Source organism: Suillus subalutaceus, assembly GCF_016647625.1.
Source record: "Suillus subalutaceus strain FC151 chromosome Unknown DFJ58scaffold_247, whole genome shotgun sequence".
NCBI classification, from domain to species: Eukaryota; Fungi; Basidiomycota; class Agaricomycetes; order Boletales; family Suillaceae; genus Suillus; species Suillus subalutaceus.
In genome coordinates, this window is record NW_024540496.1 from 7,172 (window position 1) to 29,480 (window position 22,309).

At 47.8% G+C, this 22,309-nt stretch overlaps 6 protein-coding genes across 6 annotated transcripts; 2 read left to right on the forward strand and 4 right to left on the reverse strand.

Annotated features, from left to right (window-relative positions):
- Positions 1-3,610: 3,610 nt before the first annotated feature.
- DFJ58DRAFT_847804 (uncharacterized protein) lies at positions 3,611-4,665 on the reverse strand (the record flags this gene model as incomplete). Its single annotated transcript, XM_041393525.1, has 3 exons — positions 3,611-4,228; positions 4,279-4,407; positions 4,456-4,665. 3 exons carry the CDS (start codon positions 4,663-4,665, stop codon positions 3,611-3,613), a joined length of 957 nt encoding a protein of 318 aa, XP_041236024.1.
- Positions 4,666-6,517: 1,852 nt separating this feature from the next.
- On the reverse strand, positions 6,518-7,224 carry DFJ58DRAFT_736060 (uncharacterized protein; the record flags this gene model as incomplete). The annotated part of the gene is made up of 3 exons (XM_041386738.1): positions 6,518-6,559; positions 6,612-6,950; positions 7,093-7,224. 3 exons carry the CDS (start codon positions 7,222-7,224, stop codon positions 6,518-6,520), a joined length of 513 nt encoding a protein of 170 aa, XP_041236025.1.
- An 878-nt stretch (positions 7,225-8,102) lies between these two features.
- Positions 8,103-11,682, reverse strand: DFJ58DRAFT_869527 (uncharacterized protein; the record flags this gene model as incomplete). The annotated part of the gene is made up of 13 exons (XM_041394273.1): positions 8,103-8,369; positions 8,424-8,753; positions 8,820-9,026; positions 9,102-9,281; positions 9,341-9,437; positions 9,496-9,641; positions 9,704-9,905; positions 9,961-10,157; positions 10,217-10,396; positions 10,455-10,673; positions 10,725-11,125; positions 11,181-11,396; positions 11,466-11,682. 13 exons carry the CDS (start codon positions 11,680-11,682, stop codon positions 8,103-8,105), a joined length of 2,859 nt encoding a protein of 952 aa, XP_041236026.1.
- A 463-nt stretch (positions 11,683-12,145) lies between these two features.
- DFJ58DRAFT_822155 (uncharacterized protein) lies at positions 12,146-14,237 on the forward strand. Its single transcript, XM_041392057.1, has 9 exons — positions 12,146-12,397; positions 12,454-12,596; positions 12,647-12,772; positions 12,832-12,880; positions 12,931-13,042; positions 13,099-13,178; positions 13,230-13,245; positions 13,298-13,511; positions 13,567-14,237. The coding sequence occupies exons 1-9, from the start codon at positions 12,334-12,336 to the stop codon at positions 13,909-13,911; spliced, it is 1,149 nt and encodes a 382-aa protein (XP_041236027.1). The 5' UTR covers positions 12,146-12,333; the 3' UTR covers positions 13,912-14,237.
- On the reverse strand, positions 13,999-17,165 carry DFJ58DRAFT_869528 (atromentin synthetase; the record flags this gene model as incomplete). Its single annotated transcript, XM_041394274.1, has 6 exons — positions 13,999-14,295; positions 14,356-15,107; positions 15,164-15,997; positions 16,048-16,286; positions 16,344-16,480; positions 16,532-17,165. The coding sequence occupies 6 exons, from the start codon at positions 17,163-17,165 to the stop codon at positions 14,087-14,089; spliced, it is 2,805 nt and encodes a 934-aa protein (XP_041236028.1). The 3' UTR covers positions 13,999-14,086.
- A 1,296-nt stretch (positions 17,166-18,461) lies between these two features.
- On the forward strand, positions 18,462-19,631 carry DFJ58DRAFT_822168 (uncharacterized protein). Its single transcript, XM_041392058.1, has 5 exons — positions 18,462-18,554; positions 18,619-18,793; positions 18,852-18,982; positions 19,033-19,205; positions 19,256-19,631. The coding sequence occupies exons 3-5, from the start codon at positions 18,941-18,943 to the stop codon at positions 19,587-19,589; spliced, it is 549 nt and encodes a 182-aa protein (XP_041236029.1). The 5' UTR covers positions 18,462-18,554; positions 18,619-18,793; positions 18,852-18,940; the 3' UTR covers positions 19,590-19,631.
- The last annotated feature ends 2,678 nt before the right edge of the window (positions 19,632-22,309 follow it).

Here is a 22,309-nt window from a genome sequence, read left to right on the forward strand (position 1 = left end):
GAACACACACGAGCAGCACCTCCATATTCACCGTTCACAGGTTGTGAGTGTGTTGATCGTCCTTCAAGCTTGAGCATTGCTGATTGACATTGTTTCCCATCATTCACAGGTTCGATCATCCTTTGAGTGCAAGCATTGCTTATCAACATTGTTCCCCATCATTTGCAGCCTGTGAGTGGAATAATTGTATTTCAAGCTTTTTTTTTTTTTTTTTGATTCAATTTTCATGTCCTATGGAGAGTAATACTCTATGGAGGACAATACTATCTAGTCTAGGGGGCCCCCAGTGCCCCCTGCGCATCTCTGAGTTTGCGAATGCCCTGATGTGGGACGTGCCCCATCAGTCCGCTGTTCCCGCCAGCCGTTTTAGACGCGCAACCCATCGAAGATGAGACGACTTATATGTACGCTTGTGGTAGGTATGGATTATCGGTATGAAGACAAAGACGCGTACTCGGCCGCAGAAGCGGGCAGGTACAGGAGTCGAAAGGTTGCAGTAGGATTAATTGGTGGGTGGTCCCATTTTGTTGGCTGATGGGAGGACCCGTTCCCGTCTGACTGATACCAGTGATGAAGCTAGTGACTCCGTGTGTGCGAGTGAGTGGTGGTGATACAAGATGATATGAAATGTTTGATGGTACCAAGGTGCGTGTACAAGCTTGCGTGCTTTCAAACCTGTTCAAAACTGATCAGTCTGCCGGAGTGCGAGGAAGCGGAATTTCACCAAGGACGGTCTTGAATCTACAAGTGCCATTGACATATCTAACGAGGTGAGGGGTGGCGTCGGGGTCTGTCAAAAGGAATTGAATGGAAGTGGCTCTTTGCCCTAGGGTGCTGACAAGTATGTGACGGTCACGTTGGAAGTGTGGGCAGTCTAGCAGGTAGTGGTGTACCGTCTCATCTATGCCGGGGCAGTGGGGGCAAGATGGGCTGTCAGCTTTGCGGATACGGTGAAGGTGCTTGTTAAGTGGTGCGTGGCCAGTTCGAAGGAATATATAGAGGCTGGTATTTCAAGCTTGAATGTTGCTGATTGACATTGTTCCCCACCATTCGCAGCATATCTTCTTCAATTGGGCTCGAGCCATGCTCATTTCATTTGCAGTGTGTGGTATTAATGGTACATTGCATCCAAATAGACAATCACTCAATTGCACAAATGCTAATCTTAACACGCATAGATTCCTACACTTCAAGGCCCTCACTTTCACTCCTGCCCTTCGTCATCCAATGCCTTCACTCAATGCCACCACATCTACTCCTGCCCTTTGTGACCCAACACCTTCTGCACCCAACACCACCACCTCAATCTCCACGTTACAACTCTCTCCCTTCTTTCAGTTCCCCTTTTGGCTCTCCTTCAAGCTCTTTGCCTTCATATGCTTTCCTCTTGCAATTTCATGCATGAGCAGCACTACAATATTGCTAAGGTTCTTTAGTCTTTGATTAAAAACTAACAAATCACTCACATCATCTTAGGGTGCCATTAGCGCTAGTCTGATTATAGATTAGTGTGTTGGGAGTTCATGTAGTTGACAGTGGGGATGGGCAACACCCAGTCAATTTAAAACTCCGCCCGTGATTGAGTGGTAGTGTGTGGAATTGAAATGAGTGTCCAGAAGAATTATCGACTGGCGCTACATTACCCTAAACATTTGACAAAAGGTTTGTATGGAGAGATATGCACGAATTAACTGAAATTAGGTATTGTATGAAAAAAAATGTGCAAATGATGCTGTCCTTGGGAGGATCAGTCGCCAAAAAGATACAAAATGCATGAATTTTCTCATTTTTTTTCATAGAATACAATGACAGACTCAAAAAAAAAATGCATTTAAGCGAATTTCCGAGAGAAAAGGGGGGTCATATCATTGGTGCCCAGTCGATCTTTGAGGACATTGAGGAGCGCACTGACTCAGCAGGAATTGACGCGTCGCGACACGTTTCGACATGGCAATAAAGCATTTATATTATAATGCAGCCGTGATACATCAAAAGGGACCGCTATAACCCTTTAAAAAAGTGTTCATCAGTGCAAATGGCTCACCTTGCATGCTTAAACTCTAGAAAAACTGTCGAAAAGGAGAACACTCCTCCTACCAAGAGCTGTTTCCTTTTCGGCTTCAAGTGCTTGATCTTTGATTATTTCTAATTTGTTTTTAACTTGCAATTTATATATATATTTGAGCCGGTTTTAAGCCCTGAATTGACTTAACGGTAGTTAATTGAGAGTTGGACCGTGTCGGAAAATTATATTTTTAGTTGGCATGCCTTAAAATGGATTGGAAGGCCTCAATTTGCCGGTGGCATTACGACTCGCTTGGAAGACAACCCAACAATTTTGGAAGCCGCTTGGAAGCGATACAGAAAGTCTTTCAAGTGGGTCCCAAGACCATTCCAAGGCAAGGGCAAAATTTTGAACTTAACCTGATTGGAACTCATTGTAAGCGATAAATGTCCTTCCAAGGCCAAAAAGCAAATTTGGACCCATTAATTATAATTTAAATAATAGTGCTACTAATAATATCCCATTTTCCTTCCAATCTCTCCCATTTCTTATATCCCGGTCACCTTTACAATCATAATTTCCTAGAAATAATAATCCCAGTCAGTCGGAGACAACAGTCAGACACAAGAGAGAAGCAGCTAACAATGAGATGCACCTTGCCGTTCTTAATTGCATGCTCGAGGAATATGGAGCGGAGGCAGATCACAGTGCAGCATGCTCAATCCAGCGACGTCAGTTGACGGGACACTTGTAGTTTTCACGCTCGATAAAAATGCGGAGTCGATTGGTTCAGAGGTTGACTGATGGATGGCGAGGGGTAAGATGTATAAGTAGTAGAGGGAGATTGTTGTGATACTGGAGGTGGGAATGCAGAGAAGACCAGTTCAGAGGTTGATGGATGGATGGCAAGGGGTCCAGGGAAGATGTATATGTAGTAGAGGGAGTTTGTTGTGATACTGGAAGAATGCAGACTACATAGCTCATTGAGGGTATGCAGGTTGAGCTGGGTATTGATACTATGTTGTCGGAGAAGCGAAGTCGGCCGCAGCAGGTTGAAGGACTTGTGACAGAGATCTCAGCTGGGTCAGGATTTGACAATGACGACACAGATGATGCTTACCTGTTGCAGAATTTGGATGTGCCTCTGCGCAGTGGCATCCCAAGCATTCGATTGTAGGGCATGTTCCTTTCAATGGGTCAGGGTAAATTCAAGTTCGCTCAGGACTTGTGCTCTCGATATCTGACCAGATGTTGCCTAAGAAAGTATTATCAAAGTCAATGAAAACTGTAACCAAAACAAATTTTAATGTACCTGGACCATCGAGCTTAAACTGTTGCTGCGTTGTTACCGATGTTGTTGACAGAAAAACGACATGATTGTCGTCTGTGAAGGTTGTAACCAAGTGCAAGAGGGTGCAAGTTCAACTCAATTTACTGGCAATGATTATTATGTAATGCTAACTGAGAACACCCGACGATGAAAACAAAGTCTCTACCATAGAGCATGGCTGAGGCAAACATCATAGTGAATCATGAATATACTAATAGATACATCACATGTAAACCGTAATCTGAATCTGATTGAGTCAATGAATCAAAAATCTGCTACTTCTTCGATCGGCCAGACCTTCGCACTTCAAGATCCTCAGCAGCAGCACCTGGGCCCTCAGCACCAGCACCAGCCTTAGTCTTGCGCCTGGGCTTGGGCTTGGGCTTAGGCTTCTGAACGAGAGGAATGGGTGGCTGTGAGCCTTCGTTGAGTGCAGCTGTGTTATCAATAGGTGGTATTAATAGCTTGCAGTCCTCTGCCATAGCAAGACCTTGCATAGCCGCAGATATAGATTGAGGTGTGCCGACGATGATTGGTGTTTTGTCAATGGCCACACTATTAGCAGTTGATAGTGGGGCATCTTCTTCAGTGAGTGGTGATGCAGCTCGAGGAACATCAGGTTCTGGCAGATCACCACCCATTTCCATTGCGCGCTCGAAATCCTGTTCCCAGGTGTCGCGCAAAGTATTCTCACCCCTCAGGTCTCCAAGGAGAGTAGTCGCAGAGGAAGAAGTAGCAAAAAGAGAGTTGTTGAAGAAGGTGTAAATGCTATCTGCCCAGGCACCACCGGTCATCAGAGATTGACGATAATAGTTGTGATACTCCTTGTATGAGATTTGGGATTTATCGCCTATCTCGACTAGTTCTTTGTCGCCAGAAAGAATAAAGATAGCCTGTGACCTAGTTTAGTAGGTATTCCGCAGTGTAGATTGAATAGACTTACAACAATTGCTGCCGCTGCAATGAGGCCTGGAGTGACACAATGCAACTCCCATATCTTAGCCTTGGTTTTGGGTGTTGGGGGTGCATTGGCAGCTAGCGAGGATCGCCCGAAAAGCGATGCTTTCAGGATCTATTGAGGTTATTCAGGATGTGCAAGTTAGAAAGGAAAAGAGCCTACAAAAACGAGCTTTGACATTTTCAGAAAGTCGTCTTGGAATAAATGTTCTGGGCGAGGGAAGAGCACGGGCGCAAACTTCATGTATGCACCTTGAGGGTTAAGGAGCAGGGCGCGGCATGCAGGCTCTGAATCCCATGCATACCCTCGGATGAAGAACTTTGCGTCAAGATTGAAAATGGCAGCTGTGCAGGACTTGACATCTGAAACCATTGTGGGTATCACAACCTGGCAGGCACATATAAGAAAAGTGCTCAGCCAGTATAAGTGAGTCTCAGCTCTGCCTAGCTGCTATACTCGCAGAATGCAAGAATGTTCGACCCTAAAGGGGAAGCAAGGAAAGCAAGGATCCATGGAATGATGCTGAACAACCCTGGTGAATGGCGGTGAAAGCGCGAGAAAGTGCGCGTGGGAAAGCGAAGTGCGAAAGTGCACGAAGCGCAGGAAGGTAGTGCAAGCAGTGCACAAGTGTAGAAGACGGATACTGAGACTGATAAGAGGAAAAGCGCGGATCTAGATGGATACTGAAGGTGCCACTAGCTATAGACTGATGCTAGGGCCTTAAGACAACGACGGACGCATGCATTGCATGGAACTAACTGCCAAGTACATGGTGGTAGAAAGATGTGGTAGGAAGCTCCGGTGTAAAACGAACATGAAAGTATGTAAGTTCTACCTAAGCGCTCTCCCAGGGCTCGGAGCCGAATAGGGAGCACTCTAAGTATGTAAGTGAGGTAAAGTGATGTAAAGTAAGGGTGCATAACGAAATACAAAGTGTAATAGGCTAAATATGGTCTGATAACGAAAAGGGACACACCTAGGAACTGGTTGGATGATGGATGGATGCTCCTGGATGATGCGTGATGGAGTGCGCTTAAGCACGAGAAACGCGCTAAGCGCGCGCGCTGTAGAGACTCGATCCTGGGTAGCCTCACAATGGCACATATTGCAACATAGGTCGAGTCTACAGTATCATGCATGTAACACGACACTTGCGCGATAAACGCGATGTTCGCGCGACAGCGCGCGACTTAGGTGACACTTCCGCGACATAGGCGACACTTGCGCGACTTGCGCGCGACTTAGGCGACACTTCCGCGACATAGGCGACACTTCCGCGACTTGCGCGCGCTTTAGGCGAATTTTCCCGCGCCTAAGCGCTATAGGGCGCCTGACTTCCCACTGTGTTTTCCCATGTCCAACCAAGTTCCCAGGTATGCATTTCTCCATTTATCATTTATTTCAACATCGTACCATGTTTATTTTCACTTGGTACACATTTTTCATTACACATTTTTTTAGAGAACGGAACACACATTACCATGGACCACCACCATCATAGACAGTCACCATCTCCGAGTTTTTATTATGTTTTGAATAAATCATCGCAAGCCCTAGTAGCAGTTAGCTCTAGTGGCCATATCCGCATCAGTTGTCTTATCAGCATCTCAGTACACGTCTTAACATCTCACTATCGCTCGCATACCGCTTTCACCCAGTTCCGCTTTTCGACGCGCGACTTTCCCGCGCTTCGCGCGCCTATAGCGCCTTTGTTCCCGCGCTTTCGCCTTATCACGCGCTTTGCACATTCCCCCTAGAGTTGACCAGTGGATATTTGCTTTCTCCGCTTCCCCTAAGGGACGAACATATCGCACTCATATTTTCCTCCCTTCAACAATTATATCAGCTGCACCCTCAGCTGAGTTGAAGATCCTTCAGCGCGGGAACGCGAAATGCGAAAGCGTGAGAAAGTGTTGCGCCTATGGTGCGCTTTGCAGGAGAGCTGTGCATTGTATGCGCAAATGACTGGAGACATAGCAGAAGTTGCGTATGGAGTAGGGCGACAAGTGCGAGAGAAATGCGCTAAGCGCGCGCGGGAATGCTGCGCGTTGTGTGGGAAAGTAGCGCGCCTATGGCGCGTTTCGCGGGAAAGCTGCGCGTTGTGTGTGGAATGACCAGAAACATGATAGAAGTCGCATATGGATGATGGTGCGAGTCGTGCAGTAAAGGCCAGTTGCCAGAATTCATAAAATGAGCTCATATGAGCCCACAGAAACGCGAGTCTCTACACCATTTCCACGCGAACACTATTGATGCCTTTGACAAACTCAAAAGAAAATCAGCAAGAGTGAGACCAATTCATACATTGACGTACTTACATGGGAACCGAAGTTCTTGTGGGCCATCATGCCATGGTCCACAGGCAGAATGAAACGAAAGAGTTCGGCTTTAACACCATCCTGAATTGACATCGGAGAGAGCCCCCGCTCTTTGCTCGTGAGATCAATATTAGGAGGTGGTGCGCGCAAGGGAAAAATGGTGGTCTCGACCCAGAGGCAGTGCGTTACAGAAAACTTGCGCCCATAGTTCTTGATGATATCTTCCTTAGCGGCAAGCGCAAGGTCTTTATTAGTAAGCTTCATCTTCCAGCCTTTTGAGAGTGTGGCCTTGAGAAGAGCATTCTTCTTCAGAGCCTTCCCGATACTTTCCTCGCATGTCTAGAAGTAGTCTTTGCGCAAGTTCAAGCGCCTATAAGAGATTATTGATTAGCTACTATCATTCATCCATAATATAAAGACTTGCCTTGCGAATATCTTCAGCAGATGCATTAAGAGGAGGTGCTGCAATTGTGTTCCAAACTTGCAGTAAATCTGTATCATTGTTGGACTCGTCACCGTCAGAATCTGTCGAGTCGGTGGCATCGGAGCTGCTATCAATGTTCGCAAGATCTCGAGTGAAGTCCTCGCCATGGGCATGATGGTGCTGAGGCATGGTGGTTCGAGTCAGAGGATATAGTAAAGAGCAACCTGGGAACATCATAATCAGTCGGGCGTGCTTTAAATCGGCACTATTCGGATAGCGTCAGACCCTGTGGATGTAATAAGGTGGTAGGATGACACGTACCCTTATCAGAAACATAATAGCCATCGTGTATCCACATAGTGTAAGCACAAATTAATGAGCAGATGATGACTTCATGCTTCCAAGATCCCTGGTTGGAGGCGAGCATGATGGCAGATGTGAAGATATGGTGAAAGGAGCCTACTTTGACACGAGCATAAAGCGGACCACCTTCAATGGAGTAAGTATTGTCGTAGATGACCTTGGATGCGAGCATGAAGGGGACCGGCATCCTGGAGTAAGTATCATCACAGATGACCTTGGATGTGAGCATGAAGGGGACTGGCACCTGGAGTAAGTATCGTCACAGATGACCTTGGATGCGGGTGTGAAGGGGACCAGCACCTGGAGTAAGTATCATCACAGATGACCTTGGATGCGAGCATGAGCGGATGGTCTTTGGTGCAAGTATGAAGCAGACACACCTTAGACTCTGATGTAAGCACAAAGCGAACAACCTTTGACGAGAGCGTAACTGTAATGGAGTAAGTGTTGTTGCAGATGGAAGTGATGAGTGAAGTGAAAGAATGTGTTTGAAAAGAAGAAGGATGACTCGGAGTTGGTATGATAAGCTAAATAAGGTTCCTTTGGACCCGAAGAAACATATCAGTATCCACGTAGTTGACGAGAAAATAATCCCCGTGGTTGTCAAAATCTGGGACAAGTAAAGCACCACGAATAATGGAATGAAGAGTGATGAATTCAGACAAAGCTGCAGGCTGTGCACGTAGTCGAGTCAGTCGCAGGTCTCAATCTAGGAGGCGCCGACATGGTGAAGCATCCATGGGAAGAACCAAGGCAAGATCTAAGGTGCTGTTGCAGACAGTAAGCTTGAACACAAATAATAGCTTGACAAAGATATATTTGTCGTGGCCATCCTTGTCCTGTGTGCAGATTAGAGCACAGTCACGATGCTCGTGGCCATGAAAACTTGGACTGCATTGCAGATAGTCAGTGGCCAACTTCCAGGTAGCAGCTGACTCATAGTGGACTTTGAGATAGCGATGTTCGTGAACCTTTTGAAGTGTCAGAGATCTGATCAAGCACTTCAGAGTGAAGGAGAGACTTACTTGGTCATGTGCTGAAAGTTTCAGCCACTGTATTCCGTCTGGTAATGGTATGTTGTGGGAGGGCAGGAAGTGATTCAGAAACGTTGCGAGCTTCTTCCTGAAATGGTCAAAGGCACGATTTGACCTGTTGTCTTCCTCCACTTGCGCTAGGCTGGTGAGAGTCCTAAGGGGCAAACCGATATGCAGGTGAGCTTCAAATGGCTCGTCATCAGTGTTGTTGTCTTCAAGTTCTTCCCGTGAGAGCGTGAGTTTATGTCGTTCCTCATCAAGAAATTTAATACGGCTGCGAATAAACTCGGTAACAAAGCTCTTATGGTCGAGTACAAGGATCTATAATACAAATATGCGAAGTTTATTAGTTATTGATGAGAAGCAAACTTCTTGGCAACGACACACCTGGTTAGCGATATCCTTACAATTGGTCTGCCGTAGGTACCAGCGCTTGATCGGCCCATGCTGCTTTTCATTCGGTCGAGTGCTGAAGTTGCGGGCAGCACCTTTTGCGAGGATATCGTCGAAAATATGCTTTGAGGCGTGCATCTTGGGAAAGTTCCAGTTCTTGGTTGCATCGGGATCAGTCTCCTCAATAATTGTGATGTAGTCCTATTGAATCATGTTTGAATCAATTTAAAACTATTGTCAGTATATTATTGTGAAGAATCTAACACGAAAACATACCTCTAAGTGCGTCTGAAACACCAGAACCTCCGCTTTTCCTGCTTGGATTGTGCTCTCTGTATGCACGTCAAGTGATACGTACATGTCGATATGTAGATAACTCGCTATGCACCGTAGAAGTGCATAGCCAGCTTCGTCGTCTGTGCGCGTGAGTACGTTCTGAGTGGTATATAAAATTTGCTATCCAAATTGAATTTGAGTGAAGTTTTAGTTGTCAAATCAATGTGCCAATGACATACCTTGGAAATGTCTCGAAGTTTGTTACCATCGCTATAGGTGATGTTGGTAACACGATCAAAATGATTCAAATTGTGCCAACATGTGAAGGCAGCGAACCTGGAACCAATTGAATAGAATTGAATAGTGCGCAGATTAGTGTAATAAATCAACTCACTGATCATCAATCTTCTTCTTGGCGCTGCGTCCCAAAGCCGCTGCATGTCGTTTAAGCTTACCAAATAGATGTTTACCCCATTCCCCAATATGATAAACATGGAGGTGATCCTGCAAGATCATTTTGTGAGGGTTAGAATTCGGGATCTGCCAGAAGACATTCTTAAAAGCAAAATCAGTATCATTTGTAGGACATAATGAGCACCAACCATAACTGGCCGCAAGCCCCGTTTTTTTAATGCTTCTTCTCCAGCTGCTTTATTCTTCTTCCACAGTTCTACACAAGATTGCGCATCTTCAGGCGATTGGATTGGATAAGTAGATGCGTTGTCGTAGAGTTTATCCGATGGGACAAGGCAGATTGGACAAGGGCAATGACAGTTTGTCCCCCATATGAGCGCCATGACACATCTAGTAGTTACAGTGACTGATCAGAATATTATCATCAAAAGAATAACAAACGTACTGCTCTTCGTAATCAGCCAACAAAAGTAAAATGAATGCATACAGCCACCTAACAATACTGTCAGAACACAGATGTGCGTATCCTGTCTTGGCATAGAGTATGATGGTTTCGAGAAGCTTGAGAAACCCGTCATGCCACACAACCAGTTTGAGGTTCACATAAGACAGTTTACCATCCTCCTTAGAGTCTTCAGGTACCTATTCAAAAGAATCACGATTCATCGACAACAAGACTAAGATTGATAATAAAGACGAACTATCGGTAACCAGCTGACCATCCATCCGCCGCCCAGCCCATCAGTATTTCTGATGTGAACGGGCAAGTTCCCACATCGAGCGAAGACCGGATAAGCTTTAATGGTCCCAGCAGAAGACAGATGCATCTTGTCTGCATACAGTATGAAGGCAAAAGGGACGCCGTTTTCGGGTAAAGACAACTATAATACAACACCACTTAGAGCCACATGAATGAGAGTACAAAAAAGTAAGTCATACTTGTACATTCCACCAGCGATCTGCAGTCCAAGGCTCATGGTAAAAGCATTTGTAATGTGCCCAGTCATGTTTGTACAACCGCTGTGCATCCCAAACAAAGTGCAGCACCAGTAATGGGTCCTGTAGTAAGTCCAAGGCCCAGTCCCACAATGGGCGTGTATATACATCAAATGTAAGGTCCTCCCGTTTGTGTCGGGCAGTGATAGTATGCTTCTCGAACTGTAAAAATATTGGTAGCTACAGAGGGGAAACGTGATGTTCTCCTCTTACAGGTGCCATCTGAGAGGCCGCCCTGTCCCAGGCCGAAGAAACATCATGGTGGGACTTGAACGTGAGTTTTGCATGGCCCTCAGTGATTCTCCAAATGAGCCGCAACAGCTCGTCTGTGTGGTCCTTGTTCAAGGCGGCATTGTGTGCAAGTTCGGCAAACTCAAAGTCTGCACGACAGCTGAACAGCTGCCAGGGTTCTTTGTCGATGATGGGCAACCATTGATCTTGCTTGCGCCCAAAGGTAGAGAAAGTCTCTATAGTTGTTGCGCGACCAGATTTCGGATGGTACTCTGTCTTGAATGTATCAAGGCCGGAGGGAACTGAAGTTTCAGCTGCAATTGAGGACAGAGTAGGTGGTGTGGGACCGTGAGACGACACCATACTGGAATCAGAATCTGCACCTGAATTGTGAAAATATTGAATGAGGAACGCATCACGAGCAGTCAAAATACGCACGTTGTCGCAAGTCTCCACTGACACTCATTGCATCAACAACATTATCTGATCCCATCGAAAATGACATTGTGCCTGCGTTCAAGTCATTGTGCACATTCTCTGTGCAATCCTCAGATAGGAGTGATGCTGAAGGGACCAACAGGACATCTGGGCCAGTACTGGCCGCTGTATCTTGTTCCTTAGGCTTGTGAAGGCGTTTTCTCTCTCGGCGTGCCTCTGATTGTGATATTAAGTGCTTGATATCAGTATGACTTGTCAATATGAGGATATATATTCACGACATACCTTTCCTTTTAAGTTGCTCCTCTACTGCCTGCGCTGCAAGCACTGCAAAATCATTGTTGTCCTTCTCCTTCTCCTGTCTCCTCAAGCAGCTTTGCTCGTGAGACCGTAAACCACGCAATGAGTACAGCTTGTTGCAGTGTTGGCAAGGAACCTGATTATTGGATGACGAGGGTAATACATACTTGCGTCCTCCATTTGTATTTCTGTTCGGCGCCATGTAGGAGTATTACAGGGAGATTATGGGACAAAGAGTGTAGTACAATCAAATGGGAGGAGGTGGATTGAGATGAAGGTAGACAACAAAGATAAGACAATCGAGTTAGTCAACGTTATCTGGATCATTGCTTGAATCTGGATTTGAATCCTTACCGGCTGCTTCCGACGAACTTAGAATAATTGTGTGCCGGCTTGGAAGCAACTTGGAAGTGCCAAAAATACACCACGGTCCTTGTAAGTGACGACACTAACGAAAGATCCCTTGTAAGCACCTTCAAACAGGTCACACCCCCTGGGAATACGGACCCAATGTAGTTGTCAGGTGCCTAAATGATGTCCCAATATGGAACGCTTCCAAGGGACCCATGGAGATTTCCGACACGTATATTATGTGAACCAAAGTCACGTGTGAGTTTAGTTATGCACGGTTTTAGCCGGAGCCACGACAACACTAACTACTAGTAGTACAGTACTAGTACACCGTGCCACTTTGGGCTACAACATTCCTGGTCGGTCACAGTACCATATATCTATTTCTGATGCCTTATCTTAACGTGGATCGATTCTATCCTGTCTTCGAGAAGTGGCAATGGGCCCCGTACTCTCCCGGTCCCAGGTCTTCCTTTGTCTCATAACCATCTAGCGAGTGGAAATGCCCAGCCTAACATTGCCCGAGTGTAAACATTATACCCCGCCTCCGGCCACAGATGAGGACTGTGAGGAAGTATCTAATTGATATAGTATGTCTAGTAGCTAACGACTCAGCGTGTAGTAGAGTTTGCGGACCTGGCTATCATCGATCTTTCCAAGGCCCATACACCAGAAGGACGGGCAGAGCTCTATCCACAACTTCGAGATGCACTGCGCACCTACGGCTTCGTTTATGCTATAAATCATGGTTATAACCAGGCTCAGGTGGGTCCGTACCTGTAGGTCATACTAAGGTGTCTGAAGTACTGTTGTAGCGCGATAGGATCTTTGACATAGCTAATGTCCCTTTCACTGTTGTCCCCCCGGATGAAATGAAGACATACACCGCAAACATCGAGAAAGTCGGGTGCTATTCAGGTTTTAAAGGTCGTCAATTCTGGGTGTGTCATATTCCAGCAAGGAATGTATATGAAACTGACCCTTATCGCTCAATGATCAGAAAATCGATACGGAGAACAATGTTCTCGATCAGATTGAGCAGTACGGAAGTAGGTGCTACAACTTTCTGTGTGATATGTGTCTCCTACACTTTCTACAGTTAACAAGGACGTCACAAGGCGTCCACACCCTCAGGCCTTGCGTCCGTTCCTCCCAGAAATCGACGCCTTCGCCCAACATAATCACTTCAATGTTGTCCATCCAATCCTTCGGTTAGTTTCTTTGCGAGCCCCTATTGATGCTTCATCTCACGAGCGGCCTCATGCAGCTTGATTGCTTTGAGCCTCGAGTTACCCGAGGAGACTCTAGTAGAAAAACACAACTTTAACGGCACGGGAGAATCATGTGGTTGGTCTTGTTCTATCATATCAAATTCTGCATTAATCGGCAACTGTGCAGTCAGATTTATGAAATAGTAAGTGACCCTTGATCGTAGCCACTTGTTAACCTGATCAATATTTCTCAAGTTACAGGCGCCCAAAGGAAGAGGAGGAGAAATCCAACAATGTCTGGTTGAAAGGACACACAGGTATAATTTATTTTACTACTTGTCCTTATATGCCCCTCAACCATGCAGACGTTGGCAGCATTACCGTCCTGTGGAGCCAACCTGTCGGAGGCCTGCAAATTCAGGCTCCCGACGGCAGATGGAAATGGGTCCGCCACATCGAGAACGCTTTGGTACGCAAATGAGCGAATCGCTGTAAGAATCGCAAACTCAACATTCCGTCCTCAGGTCATCAACACAGGCGATGTGATGGGTTTCTTCAGTGGTGGTTACTATAAGCCCACGATCCATCGCGTCGTCCAGCCTCCTGAGGATCAGCGCAACTACGACCGTCTGGGTGTATTCTCCTTCTCGATGCCAGATGACAATGTTCGCTTACTGCCGTGCGTTGAGAGCCCTGTGCTCCACCACTTCGGCATCCAGCGCCTGTGCCCTGACGAGGACGCCCCATTGTGCGAGGCGTGGAGGAAGGGAAGGACAACGACGTATGGTAGGTCCGATCTCAAGAAAGGAATAGAGCACAACGTCGAAGAAGAGGTCATTGAGGGTATAGTGGTGAAACATTACAACTAAGGAGTCGCAGACTGCCCATATATGCATGTCTCTCGAAATAGGTAGGATGTACGATGTTGAACAGTGAATTTTGAAACCCAATAACCATTTGGAAAAAGGCGGCAGTGGTGGTACAGGTACAAACGATGTTTCTAAATATGTCTAGTAGCCAAGTCGCGAAAAAGTGCAACAAACATTACACTCCACGAGCCTCAAGACGACTGCGGAAGAGCTTCTGGAACTGCGAGGCGTGATCAATGTCCATGAGCGTGTTGTGCTCCCCAGGCACGTCAGTAAATGTTGCGTCGTTGCGACTGAAACCAATCCATGGCTTGAGCTCATTGAGCCAGTTAACCTTGTCATCCGGGCCGCGAGGCGGGACGGCATAGAAAACATCGATGGCCGCTGAACAGATACATGGCAATGTGAGCAAGCAGTGTTGAAGTCGGGAAATGAATGACTTACGAGCTGTACCCGACGGGCTGTATCCCTTTCCACAGCGCATGAGAGACACAGAGACTTCTACCCAGTGTTCGAGAATTTCAGGTGTCAACTGAAGCTCGGCGAGACGTTCAGGAGGCGACATCTTCCATACGATCTCAAGCCTCTCCTTCTGCGTGAGCGGTTTAAAAGTAGGCGCCATACTTTCAGAATCCTGCTTCGACAAAAGACCGAGGAAGAACGACACGTTAAGCGTGCAGATGAGTTCGATATTGTGCATGTGTTGGGCGATATAAGGAGGGACGTTGACAAGACCGAGAAACCTGACTTCTTCACCCATGGCCTCCAGGCGCTTAACCACCTCGAAGGCCATCAAACCACCGTAGCAGTAGCCAGCGATGGCATATGGTCCCGCCGGCTGGATCCTCCTGATACTTGCAGTATAAGAGGAAACCATCTCGTCCATGGACGTGAAGAAGGGCTGACCAGGCTCGAAGCCACGAGCACGGAGTCCGTAGAAGGGGCGCTCATTCTGGAAGTACTTGGCGAGATTGAGGAAAACAAGAACCTCTCCAACTCCGGGATGCACGAAGAAGACAGGCGTCTTGTCTCCGGTGACTTGGAGGGGAACAGCGGGGTCGTATTCCTCAGCATTGCTGTCTTTGAAAAGCAAAGAGTCGACATAGCTGGCCAGGCTCGAGACATCGGGGTGCTTCAGGATTTGTATGGCGGGGAATTCAGGCAGGCCAAAGTACGCCTCTCCCTCACGTTTTAGCCTGCAAATTGTATGCGTTAGTGAAGGTCATTTTACAGTGGTAAGCCATGTATTTACCTGAGAACACCGATAGATGTACCACCGAATTCAAAGAAGTTATCGTTCGCCGACACCTCATTGTCTGCGAGGTTCAGGATACCTGCATACATCTTGGCCAGAGCCTTTTCCGTTTTAGTGCAGGGGGCTACGAAGGAAGCGCCGCGTGCCTCGCTAAGAAGCTCGTCAGCGCGAGCGATATGCTTCGCCAGCCCCCCTTTCTGAAGGAGCATGAGGAGGCGCGCCCGGGAGAGTTTTCCCAAAGTTGTCTTCTCCATCTGCTTCACAGGGATTGGAATGATCAGTTGAGGTGGCTGGGTGATCATCTTGACAGAGATGTCGCGTAAAGCACGATTCGTGGCAAAGAGCTTCATGGGCGCGTCTGCTTCATCGAGGTCGAAAGATGGCGAGTAGAAAATGACGAACCCTTCAGTTTCCTGGCCAGGAACACGGTAGGGAGCAGCAGCGAGGAAAGAGTGTGTGACACCTTCCAAAGTCTGTAGATGGGTTTCAAGTTCGGGGATACCATATGTGACACCATGGATGATGACGGTGTCCTTGATCCGCCCGATAAGGCGCATGACGCCATGTTCGACAATGCCTACATCACCAGTGCGGTACCAGCCACCCTCGATAAAGCTGGAGGACGTAGCCTCGGGATTTTTGTAGTAGCCCACAAAAAGCATCGGTCCGCGAACCTGAAGCTCGCCGCTCTCGCCATCTGGGCGCGGAGTGGTGCCATCGATAGGGTCAACGATGCGCATCTCGCAACCTGTAATGGGACGTCCGAGATCAAGGAACTCGCGAGCAGGCTCGGCTGTAAAAATATCGACCGGATCATAGATGCATCCACCGCTGCAAGACCAGTCACCTCAGATGTATCGATGTCGTATAAATATCCCTACCAAGTTTCTGTCATTCCAAATCCAGCAGAGACTATGAAAGACACTGCGGAGGGATTCTTGCTAAGCTTTTTCATAGTAGCAGCAAAGGTTTGTGCAGTCTTCGAAACCACTGCTTCACCTCCGCTGATGATCCGCTTGATAGAGGATAGGTCGAAAGATCCGAAAAGATCAGTGCGCTTTTCAAGATCGCGAGTGAGCTTGGCCAGCAGAAAGTTTGGTGCAAAAGCTAGACCAATGGACTAGGAAAATAGCATAATGAATTGATGAGTGGAAGCCACGGCTGGATTGTAACATACATTTTCGTCGATCAGGCGCAGCATGCGAACGGAATCGGACAGAATAACAGATGCATGCACATGAACTTGCGAAGCACCATATAGGAGAGGTGTGACGTGCATTTCCAAAGTCCCTGCGACGTGATCAAATCCTACCCCTGACGGTATAGTTAATTCTAGAAGAAAGCTCCAACGATTATTTGTCTTACAGTTCAAGACCCGAAACTCGGAAGGGGGGCCGAAGCGTTGCTCCTTGGCACGGCAAGCAGCGAGAATGCTACGATGCGTGTGCACGACCGCCTTTGAGAACCCAGTCGAGCCTGAAGTCAGAAAGAGCATTGCGTGGTCATCGGGCTTAGGATCAGACGCAACCCAGTCAGCTGGGACAGTGAACGTCTCTGCGGAGGTTTTCAAGTCAGAGAGCAAGTGAACTTCCAGACCGTCAATGGAGCTGATTTGCTCAGCACCGAGCTCGTTGGTGAGCCAAATTGCAGATTCAAACAGGTTCTTGATGTGAGAAACATGTGCCTCCTTGTGCGCCTGTTGTGCGCTGAGTGCGGGCTGCAAGCAGGGGACATAGCCAGCTATGAGACAAGCCCAGATGGTAGCCATATTGTCTTCGTGTTCGGAAAGGTACACGACAATAATTGAACCGGTGGGCTTGCCCCACTCGAGCATTGCGTGTGCAAGGTTACGAATATATTGGTTAAATGCGCTGAAAGTCTTTGTCTGAATGGAGGAGTCATGTGCGGAGGAGGTTATGAAAGAAAGCTGGTGTGATGGATAGCGGTTGACAGCTTGAGTGATGATGTCATGAATCGTGTTGAATTCGGGTTGTGCCATTGTGAGGTATCAGAATGATCAACTGCAAAAACCGTGTAGTATGTTGAGTACGGACGTCTGACTTTATATACTTCTTCATTTGGCATCATGGAGCATTGGGTTCTCTCGTTCTGGCATGAGTTGAGCATCACAACGCTTTGAGTGGTAAATATTCAACTTACACTGTCACTTGGCCGCGTCACCAACTTCAAATTGTGCAGTGGCTGAAGATTATTTGCCCCTCCACACTCACACCACACACTATGATGTGGACGGATCTACCAGTTCATTCTATCAGTTCAGGAAGGTTCAAGATTACCACAGCGAGCTTTGAATAGCAACTAGGTAAACCACTTGTCACAGCTGAACATCCAAAATCGATTGATTCCGGATCCGCACACGTGCGTCAGTGTAGGAATTCGAAATTTGCATCATATTTCTGGTTTATTGGTCCAATTGCAACCATCTTCAAGTAACCTTCGAGGATGATCTCATTCTGAAAATTTCACTCGAGTGTCTGAGGCATCGATGTCGTCGCCTGCTTCTAATGCAGAATGTTCCTCGTCACCGACTCAGGTCAGTGGCGAGACGCTGACGCACAAATGTACTTTTTTTTCATCAATGAGTTGAATTTCTATAGAAGGAATCAGCGCACCAAGGGAAAGCTAGAAACGTTGGGCACAAGCCACGAGCGTGGCCACGTCGACAGTATCGATGAATACTGGCGCACATGTGGAACAATATTAATCGTGACGACACTTTGCAGAACATGTTATGAGTGTGCCAACACATTCATCGCCAATGGTATCGCTGGTGAACTGTACTCACTTTACTGCGCTTCAAAATGGGGCGGTCCGTCACAGAAAAGTAAAGCAACATCGTGTATCCATGCTTTTTGTAGCTAATGACTGGATGGGGGGACGAGTGACATCTAGAAATGTCTAGTAGTAGAAACAAGGCGGCTATAGTATCCGGAGTCCGGACCTATGGTTGCATGATGAGATGCATGTGATAAGCGGGCGGGCACCAATCAGGTCATAACGTGTGAGGCTTGAACCTAGGACGCAAACGCAGCGCGTGGGACAAACGGTTCAACTCGGAGAAAGCGAGGAGTCTGCACATGAGAATGAAAAGGAGTGGGCCACTGCGAGCGATTCAGAAATGGTAGTAGCAAATAAGCAAGTTCCGAAGAGTTCCTGGACCCTATAGAAGAGGTCTAACGGCACACACCGCCGATCCGAATTGTACATGTTTGTTTTTGATTTGTCAGCTCTTTCGTATGACATCTTGTTCTTCGATTTAGACCGGACCGCAGAACGGACCTTCAGGGTGACATCATAACTCAGAGACACCGAGAAAAATGTGCCACATCAATCAGAGCCCACCAGCAATGCGCAAATGCACAAAAAGGTAGTGAACGCTGTCCCATTCCTCATGGGTCCTATATCGCTGATCAAAATTGCCGCGGCTGCAGAGAGCCTGACTACGTGGCCTTTTGTCAAAATCATGCACATCCCGTCCCAATAATAGTACACCACGAGTGAAGTGATTCGAACGTGGTGTAATGTAGAAAGGTAGAGTACCGTTTTCAGATTTTCGCTGACAATATTTACCAGAAACAAATTTACTCGAAGCTTCCCGTCATCATGGTGACGTCTGTTCTCGCTGTTTTTGAGCCAAGTTGATGATTGAATACGACGCACGCAGTGACTCCTATATGAATAAGAGGGCTGAAGATTTTCTAAACGGAGCGCTTGCTGTTTACTCCCTTTTTGCGTTCAGACAACATACTAGCTATGGGAGCAGCGCTACCACTATGGCTCAAGTTTCTAGATGAAGTATGCACCTGCTTCCGGAACCGAGAGCAAGTGCTGAGTCCATTCTGCAGACATCCAAAGTCGTGACTGTGTTGACTGCAGTAGCTCTTCTCTATACCCGCTCTGCAGGAGTCGCTTTTTTTGTGACCGGCGCATTGTTGTGTTCAAAACTGGCTAAGCTCACCAAGAAAGCAATACGACAAGAACGCCCATCTCAGTGCTCCGGGCGTAAAGTGTCTTATGGGTGCGGAAACTCGATCCACTTCCAGACTTCTGATTACATCGTCAACACAGGATGCCTAGCTCACATGCATCCACGTGCACCTTCTTCGCTGCATATATTACCCTTGCTTGCCTTGAGCTACCTGTCCACCCTACCTTCCCTCGTTTCGTTGTGTTCACTCCAATGATTGTCTTACCATGGACATGCATGATAGCCATGTCAAGGGTGCGGCTGGGCCATCACACATGGCCGCAGATTGCAGCAGGAACCTTACTTGGAGTCTGCTGTGCTATTTTTTGGTTCAAACTATGGGCGGAAGATGTGGGTGGCATCATGACAATTTTATCATCAGTAAATGTCGAGTTCACTGTTGTCTCACTTATCTCACTTTTTTGGGTAAATTAAGTGAAGTATGTCTTCGATCTTTACTCGCAAGTTGAGCAGATCCCTCTACCCGTTTCTCACTTTTTTCGAGGTTACATTTTCAGTAAGTCTTGATTTAAAAAGGTAATATTCCACTTTGATTTCACCAGCCTTCCAACAGCTGCCCGCTTCTGGGCTGATCGACAATGCTTGGAATGAGGACTAGTGCTACTAGTAGTGTCCAGCCGAGCGGGCTGAGCGAGAAATCGGCATAGACGGCGCAACACGCTCCACTAGCCTTGGCACTGGCAAAGTGAGGAGGGGGCTGATCCGTCCGACTGATATAGGTATCTTGGGAGATAACCTATTCCGAACGGCTGAGATGAGGCTGAACAACGCCTACCGATTATAATGGGTACACATTGAAGTAGACAACGTTGAGGACTGGTATTTTTCGATTCTACCCGGGGCCCCTGATTCACACCCTTTTACATGTGATCCTAGGATGCATCCGATGCACTGCAGTTTTGGGTACGACATCCAGGAATATCCAGTCCGCTCGGTGGTCCTATGAACGCCGACAAGAAGCGTAATTACTATGATCACTGAGATTCTGAGAACGATCGATTGAGGAACGTGTTGGGAAGGACTGATTGACACGGACTTTTTATATAGAACAAAGCACTCGTGAGTCGTTTGTGGTCCACCCTAGACAGGCCATAAGTCCCGTCTGTCCTCTTTACTAGTAAGAAGGAAATATGGGAAGTATTGCTTCAGAATGCATCGGGCGCTGCCTTGGATTCACTGGTCCATGGCCATCGACTGTAGTCAGACGCACTGGCGACGTAGTGGTTTTACCAGGCTATCAAATAACATACATTACAAGATGGGCAAATCATACTTGATCTAAACAGCAGATGTCAAAATACACAGTCTCGTCATCAAACTACAGTCATGAGGGTCTATTATGGTACAAACAGGCTTTTGAACGCGCCACTGCTCGAGAGCTCGAGAGGACTCCAGGGGTGGGGGTGACAGATTCGACTGCCAACGCCGGGCTGCGCATCAACAGCTCAAGAGTCCGGACTAAAGATAAGAGATAATTCACTAAATGTCATGGAACATAAAACAACATCAGTTGTGGCCACCTTGAATCGTCGAAACACACACCTTCACAAATTTCTGCCCTTCAGATAAGACGACAAGGCAAGACCGCAGACCCTTCAAACACCACTCCATTTCCAGCCAGGAGATGATATGATCATTCCAAAAAGCCTGGAATATATGGTTCAGCGTGTCATCCCATGGATGGGGAGCACGCGAGAGATGTACGGCCCAGTTGTGACACGCGTACTTGAGAGCATCGGAAGCTAATCGACTTCGTTCCCGTGCTTCGTTTGCGAACCTCTCAAAGGCGTTCATGGCACGAACGATCTCCCTGTCTGGTAGAAGAAGACTTTCTGGTAATGCAGAGGTGGAATGATGGTGGTGTCTTAATGCCAGAAACACCGGAAACATCAAGAAATCTGGCAAGGTCTTGAACTGCTGAATTAATTGGAAAGCTGGCAATAAAAGCACATCGTTGATAACGATATACTCGCTGATTGCTTCCGATGTCCTCACGAATTCTTCCATTGTCACCCAGACGGAAGCCGCAGGAGTAGACTGCCAAACTTGACCATGGGGAGTCTGCAACCAGTGTCGCCCACACGGGGTCTGCAGCCAGTCACGTCCTGCCTGGGTCTGCAGCCAATCTCGTCCTGCATGGGTCTGCAGCCAGTCACGTCCTGCCTGGGTCTGCAGCCAATCTCGTCCTGCATGGGTCTGCAGCCAGCCTCGTCCTGCCTGGGTCTGCAGCCAGTCTCGTCCTGCCGGGTTCTGCAGCCATTCTCGTCCTCCCTGGGTCTGCAGCCATTCTCGTCCTCTCCGGCTCTGCAGCCATCGTCGTCCTCTCCAGTTCTGCAGCCAGTCCTCCTCTCCCTGGGTCTGCAACCAGTCTCGTCCTGCCTGGGTCTGCAGCCAGTCTCGTTCTCCATGGGTCTGCAGCCAGTCTCGTCCTGCCTGGGTCTGCAGCCAGTCTCGTCCTGCCTGGGTCTGCAGCCAGTCTTGTCCTGCCTGGGTCTGCAGCCAGCGCCGTCCTCCCCGGTTCTGCAGCCACTCTCGTCCTCCCCGGTTCTGCAGCCACTCTCGTCCTCCCCGGGTCCGCAGCCAGTCTCGTCCTTCAGGGGTCTGCAACCAGTCTTGTCCTGCCTGGGTCAGCAGCCAATCTCGTCCTCCATGGGTCTGCAGCCAGTCCCGTCCTCCCCGAGTCTGCAGCCATTCTCGTCCTCCCTGGATCTGCAGCCATTCTCGTCCTCTCTGGATCTGCAGCCAGTGTCGTCCTCCCTGGGTCTGCAACCAGTCCTGTCCTCCCTGGGTCTGCAGCCAGTGTCGTCCTCCCTGGGTCTGCAGCCAGGCACGCCCGTCCATAGTCCCCAGCCAAGATTCTAAGTCTGAAGTGCGATCTCCTCGAAGCCACAGCATACAGATGACAGCTGACAGTGACTCTGGTGGTCGAACAAGGAACGCTAATGAGTCTCTCAATCTATGGGGGTCCTCGGGTTGCATAGCTTTGCTTTGCTTCTGCAGCTCTGAGAGTGCGTCCAAGAGAGCCGTGCTTGCTGGAATCGCCATCATCAAGCGGAGAGAGGAACGTGCGAGTAGGCAGTGAGGTGATGCGATATTGCGTACTTGAGGGAGGCTACAGTTTGAGGGGTCGGAGA

Bases quoted from the DNA above. Each gene is read 5' to 3' on its own strand.
- DFJ58DRAFT_822155 (XM_041392057.1), top strand. From the start codon at position 12,334: ATGCCCAGCCTAACATTGCCCGAGTGTAAACATTATACCCCGCCTCCG. The intron at 12,398-12,453 runs GTGAGGAAGTAT...CTCAGCGTGTAG, and splicing joins TCCGGCCACAGATGAGGACT to TAGAGTTTGCGGACCTGGCT. The intron at 13,043-13,098 runs GTTAGTTTCTTT...GGCCTCATGCAG, and splicing joins GTTGTCCATCCAATCCTTCG to CTTGATTGCTTTGAGCCTCG.
- DFJ58DRAFT_822168 (XM_041392058.1), top strand. From the start codon at position 18,941: ATGGGAGCAGCGCTACCACTATGGCTCAAGTTTCTAGATGAA. The intron at 18,983-19,032 runs GTATGCACCTGC...TCCATTCTGCAG, and splicing joins GGCTCAAGTTTCTAGATGAA to ACATCCAAAGTCGTGACTGT. The intron at 19,206-19,255 runs GTGCGGAAACTC...TCGTCAACACAG, and splicing joins GGGCGTAAAGTGTCTTATGG to GATGCCTAGCTCACATGCAT.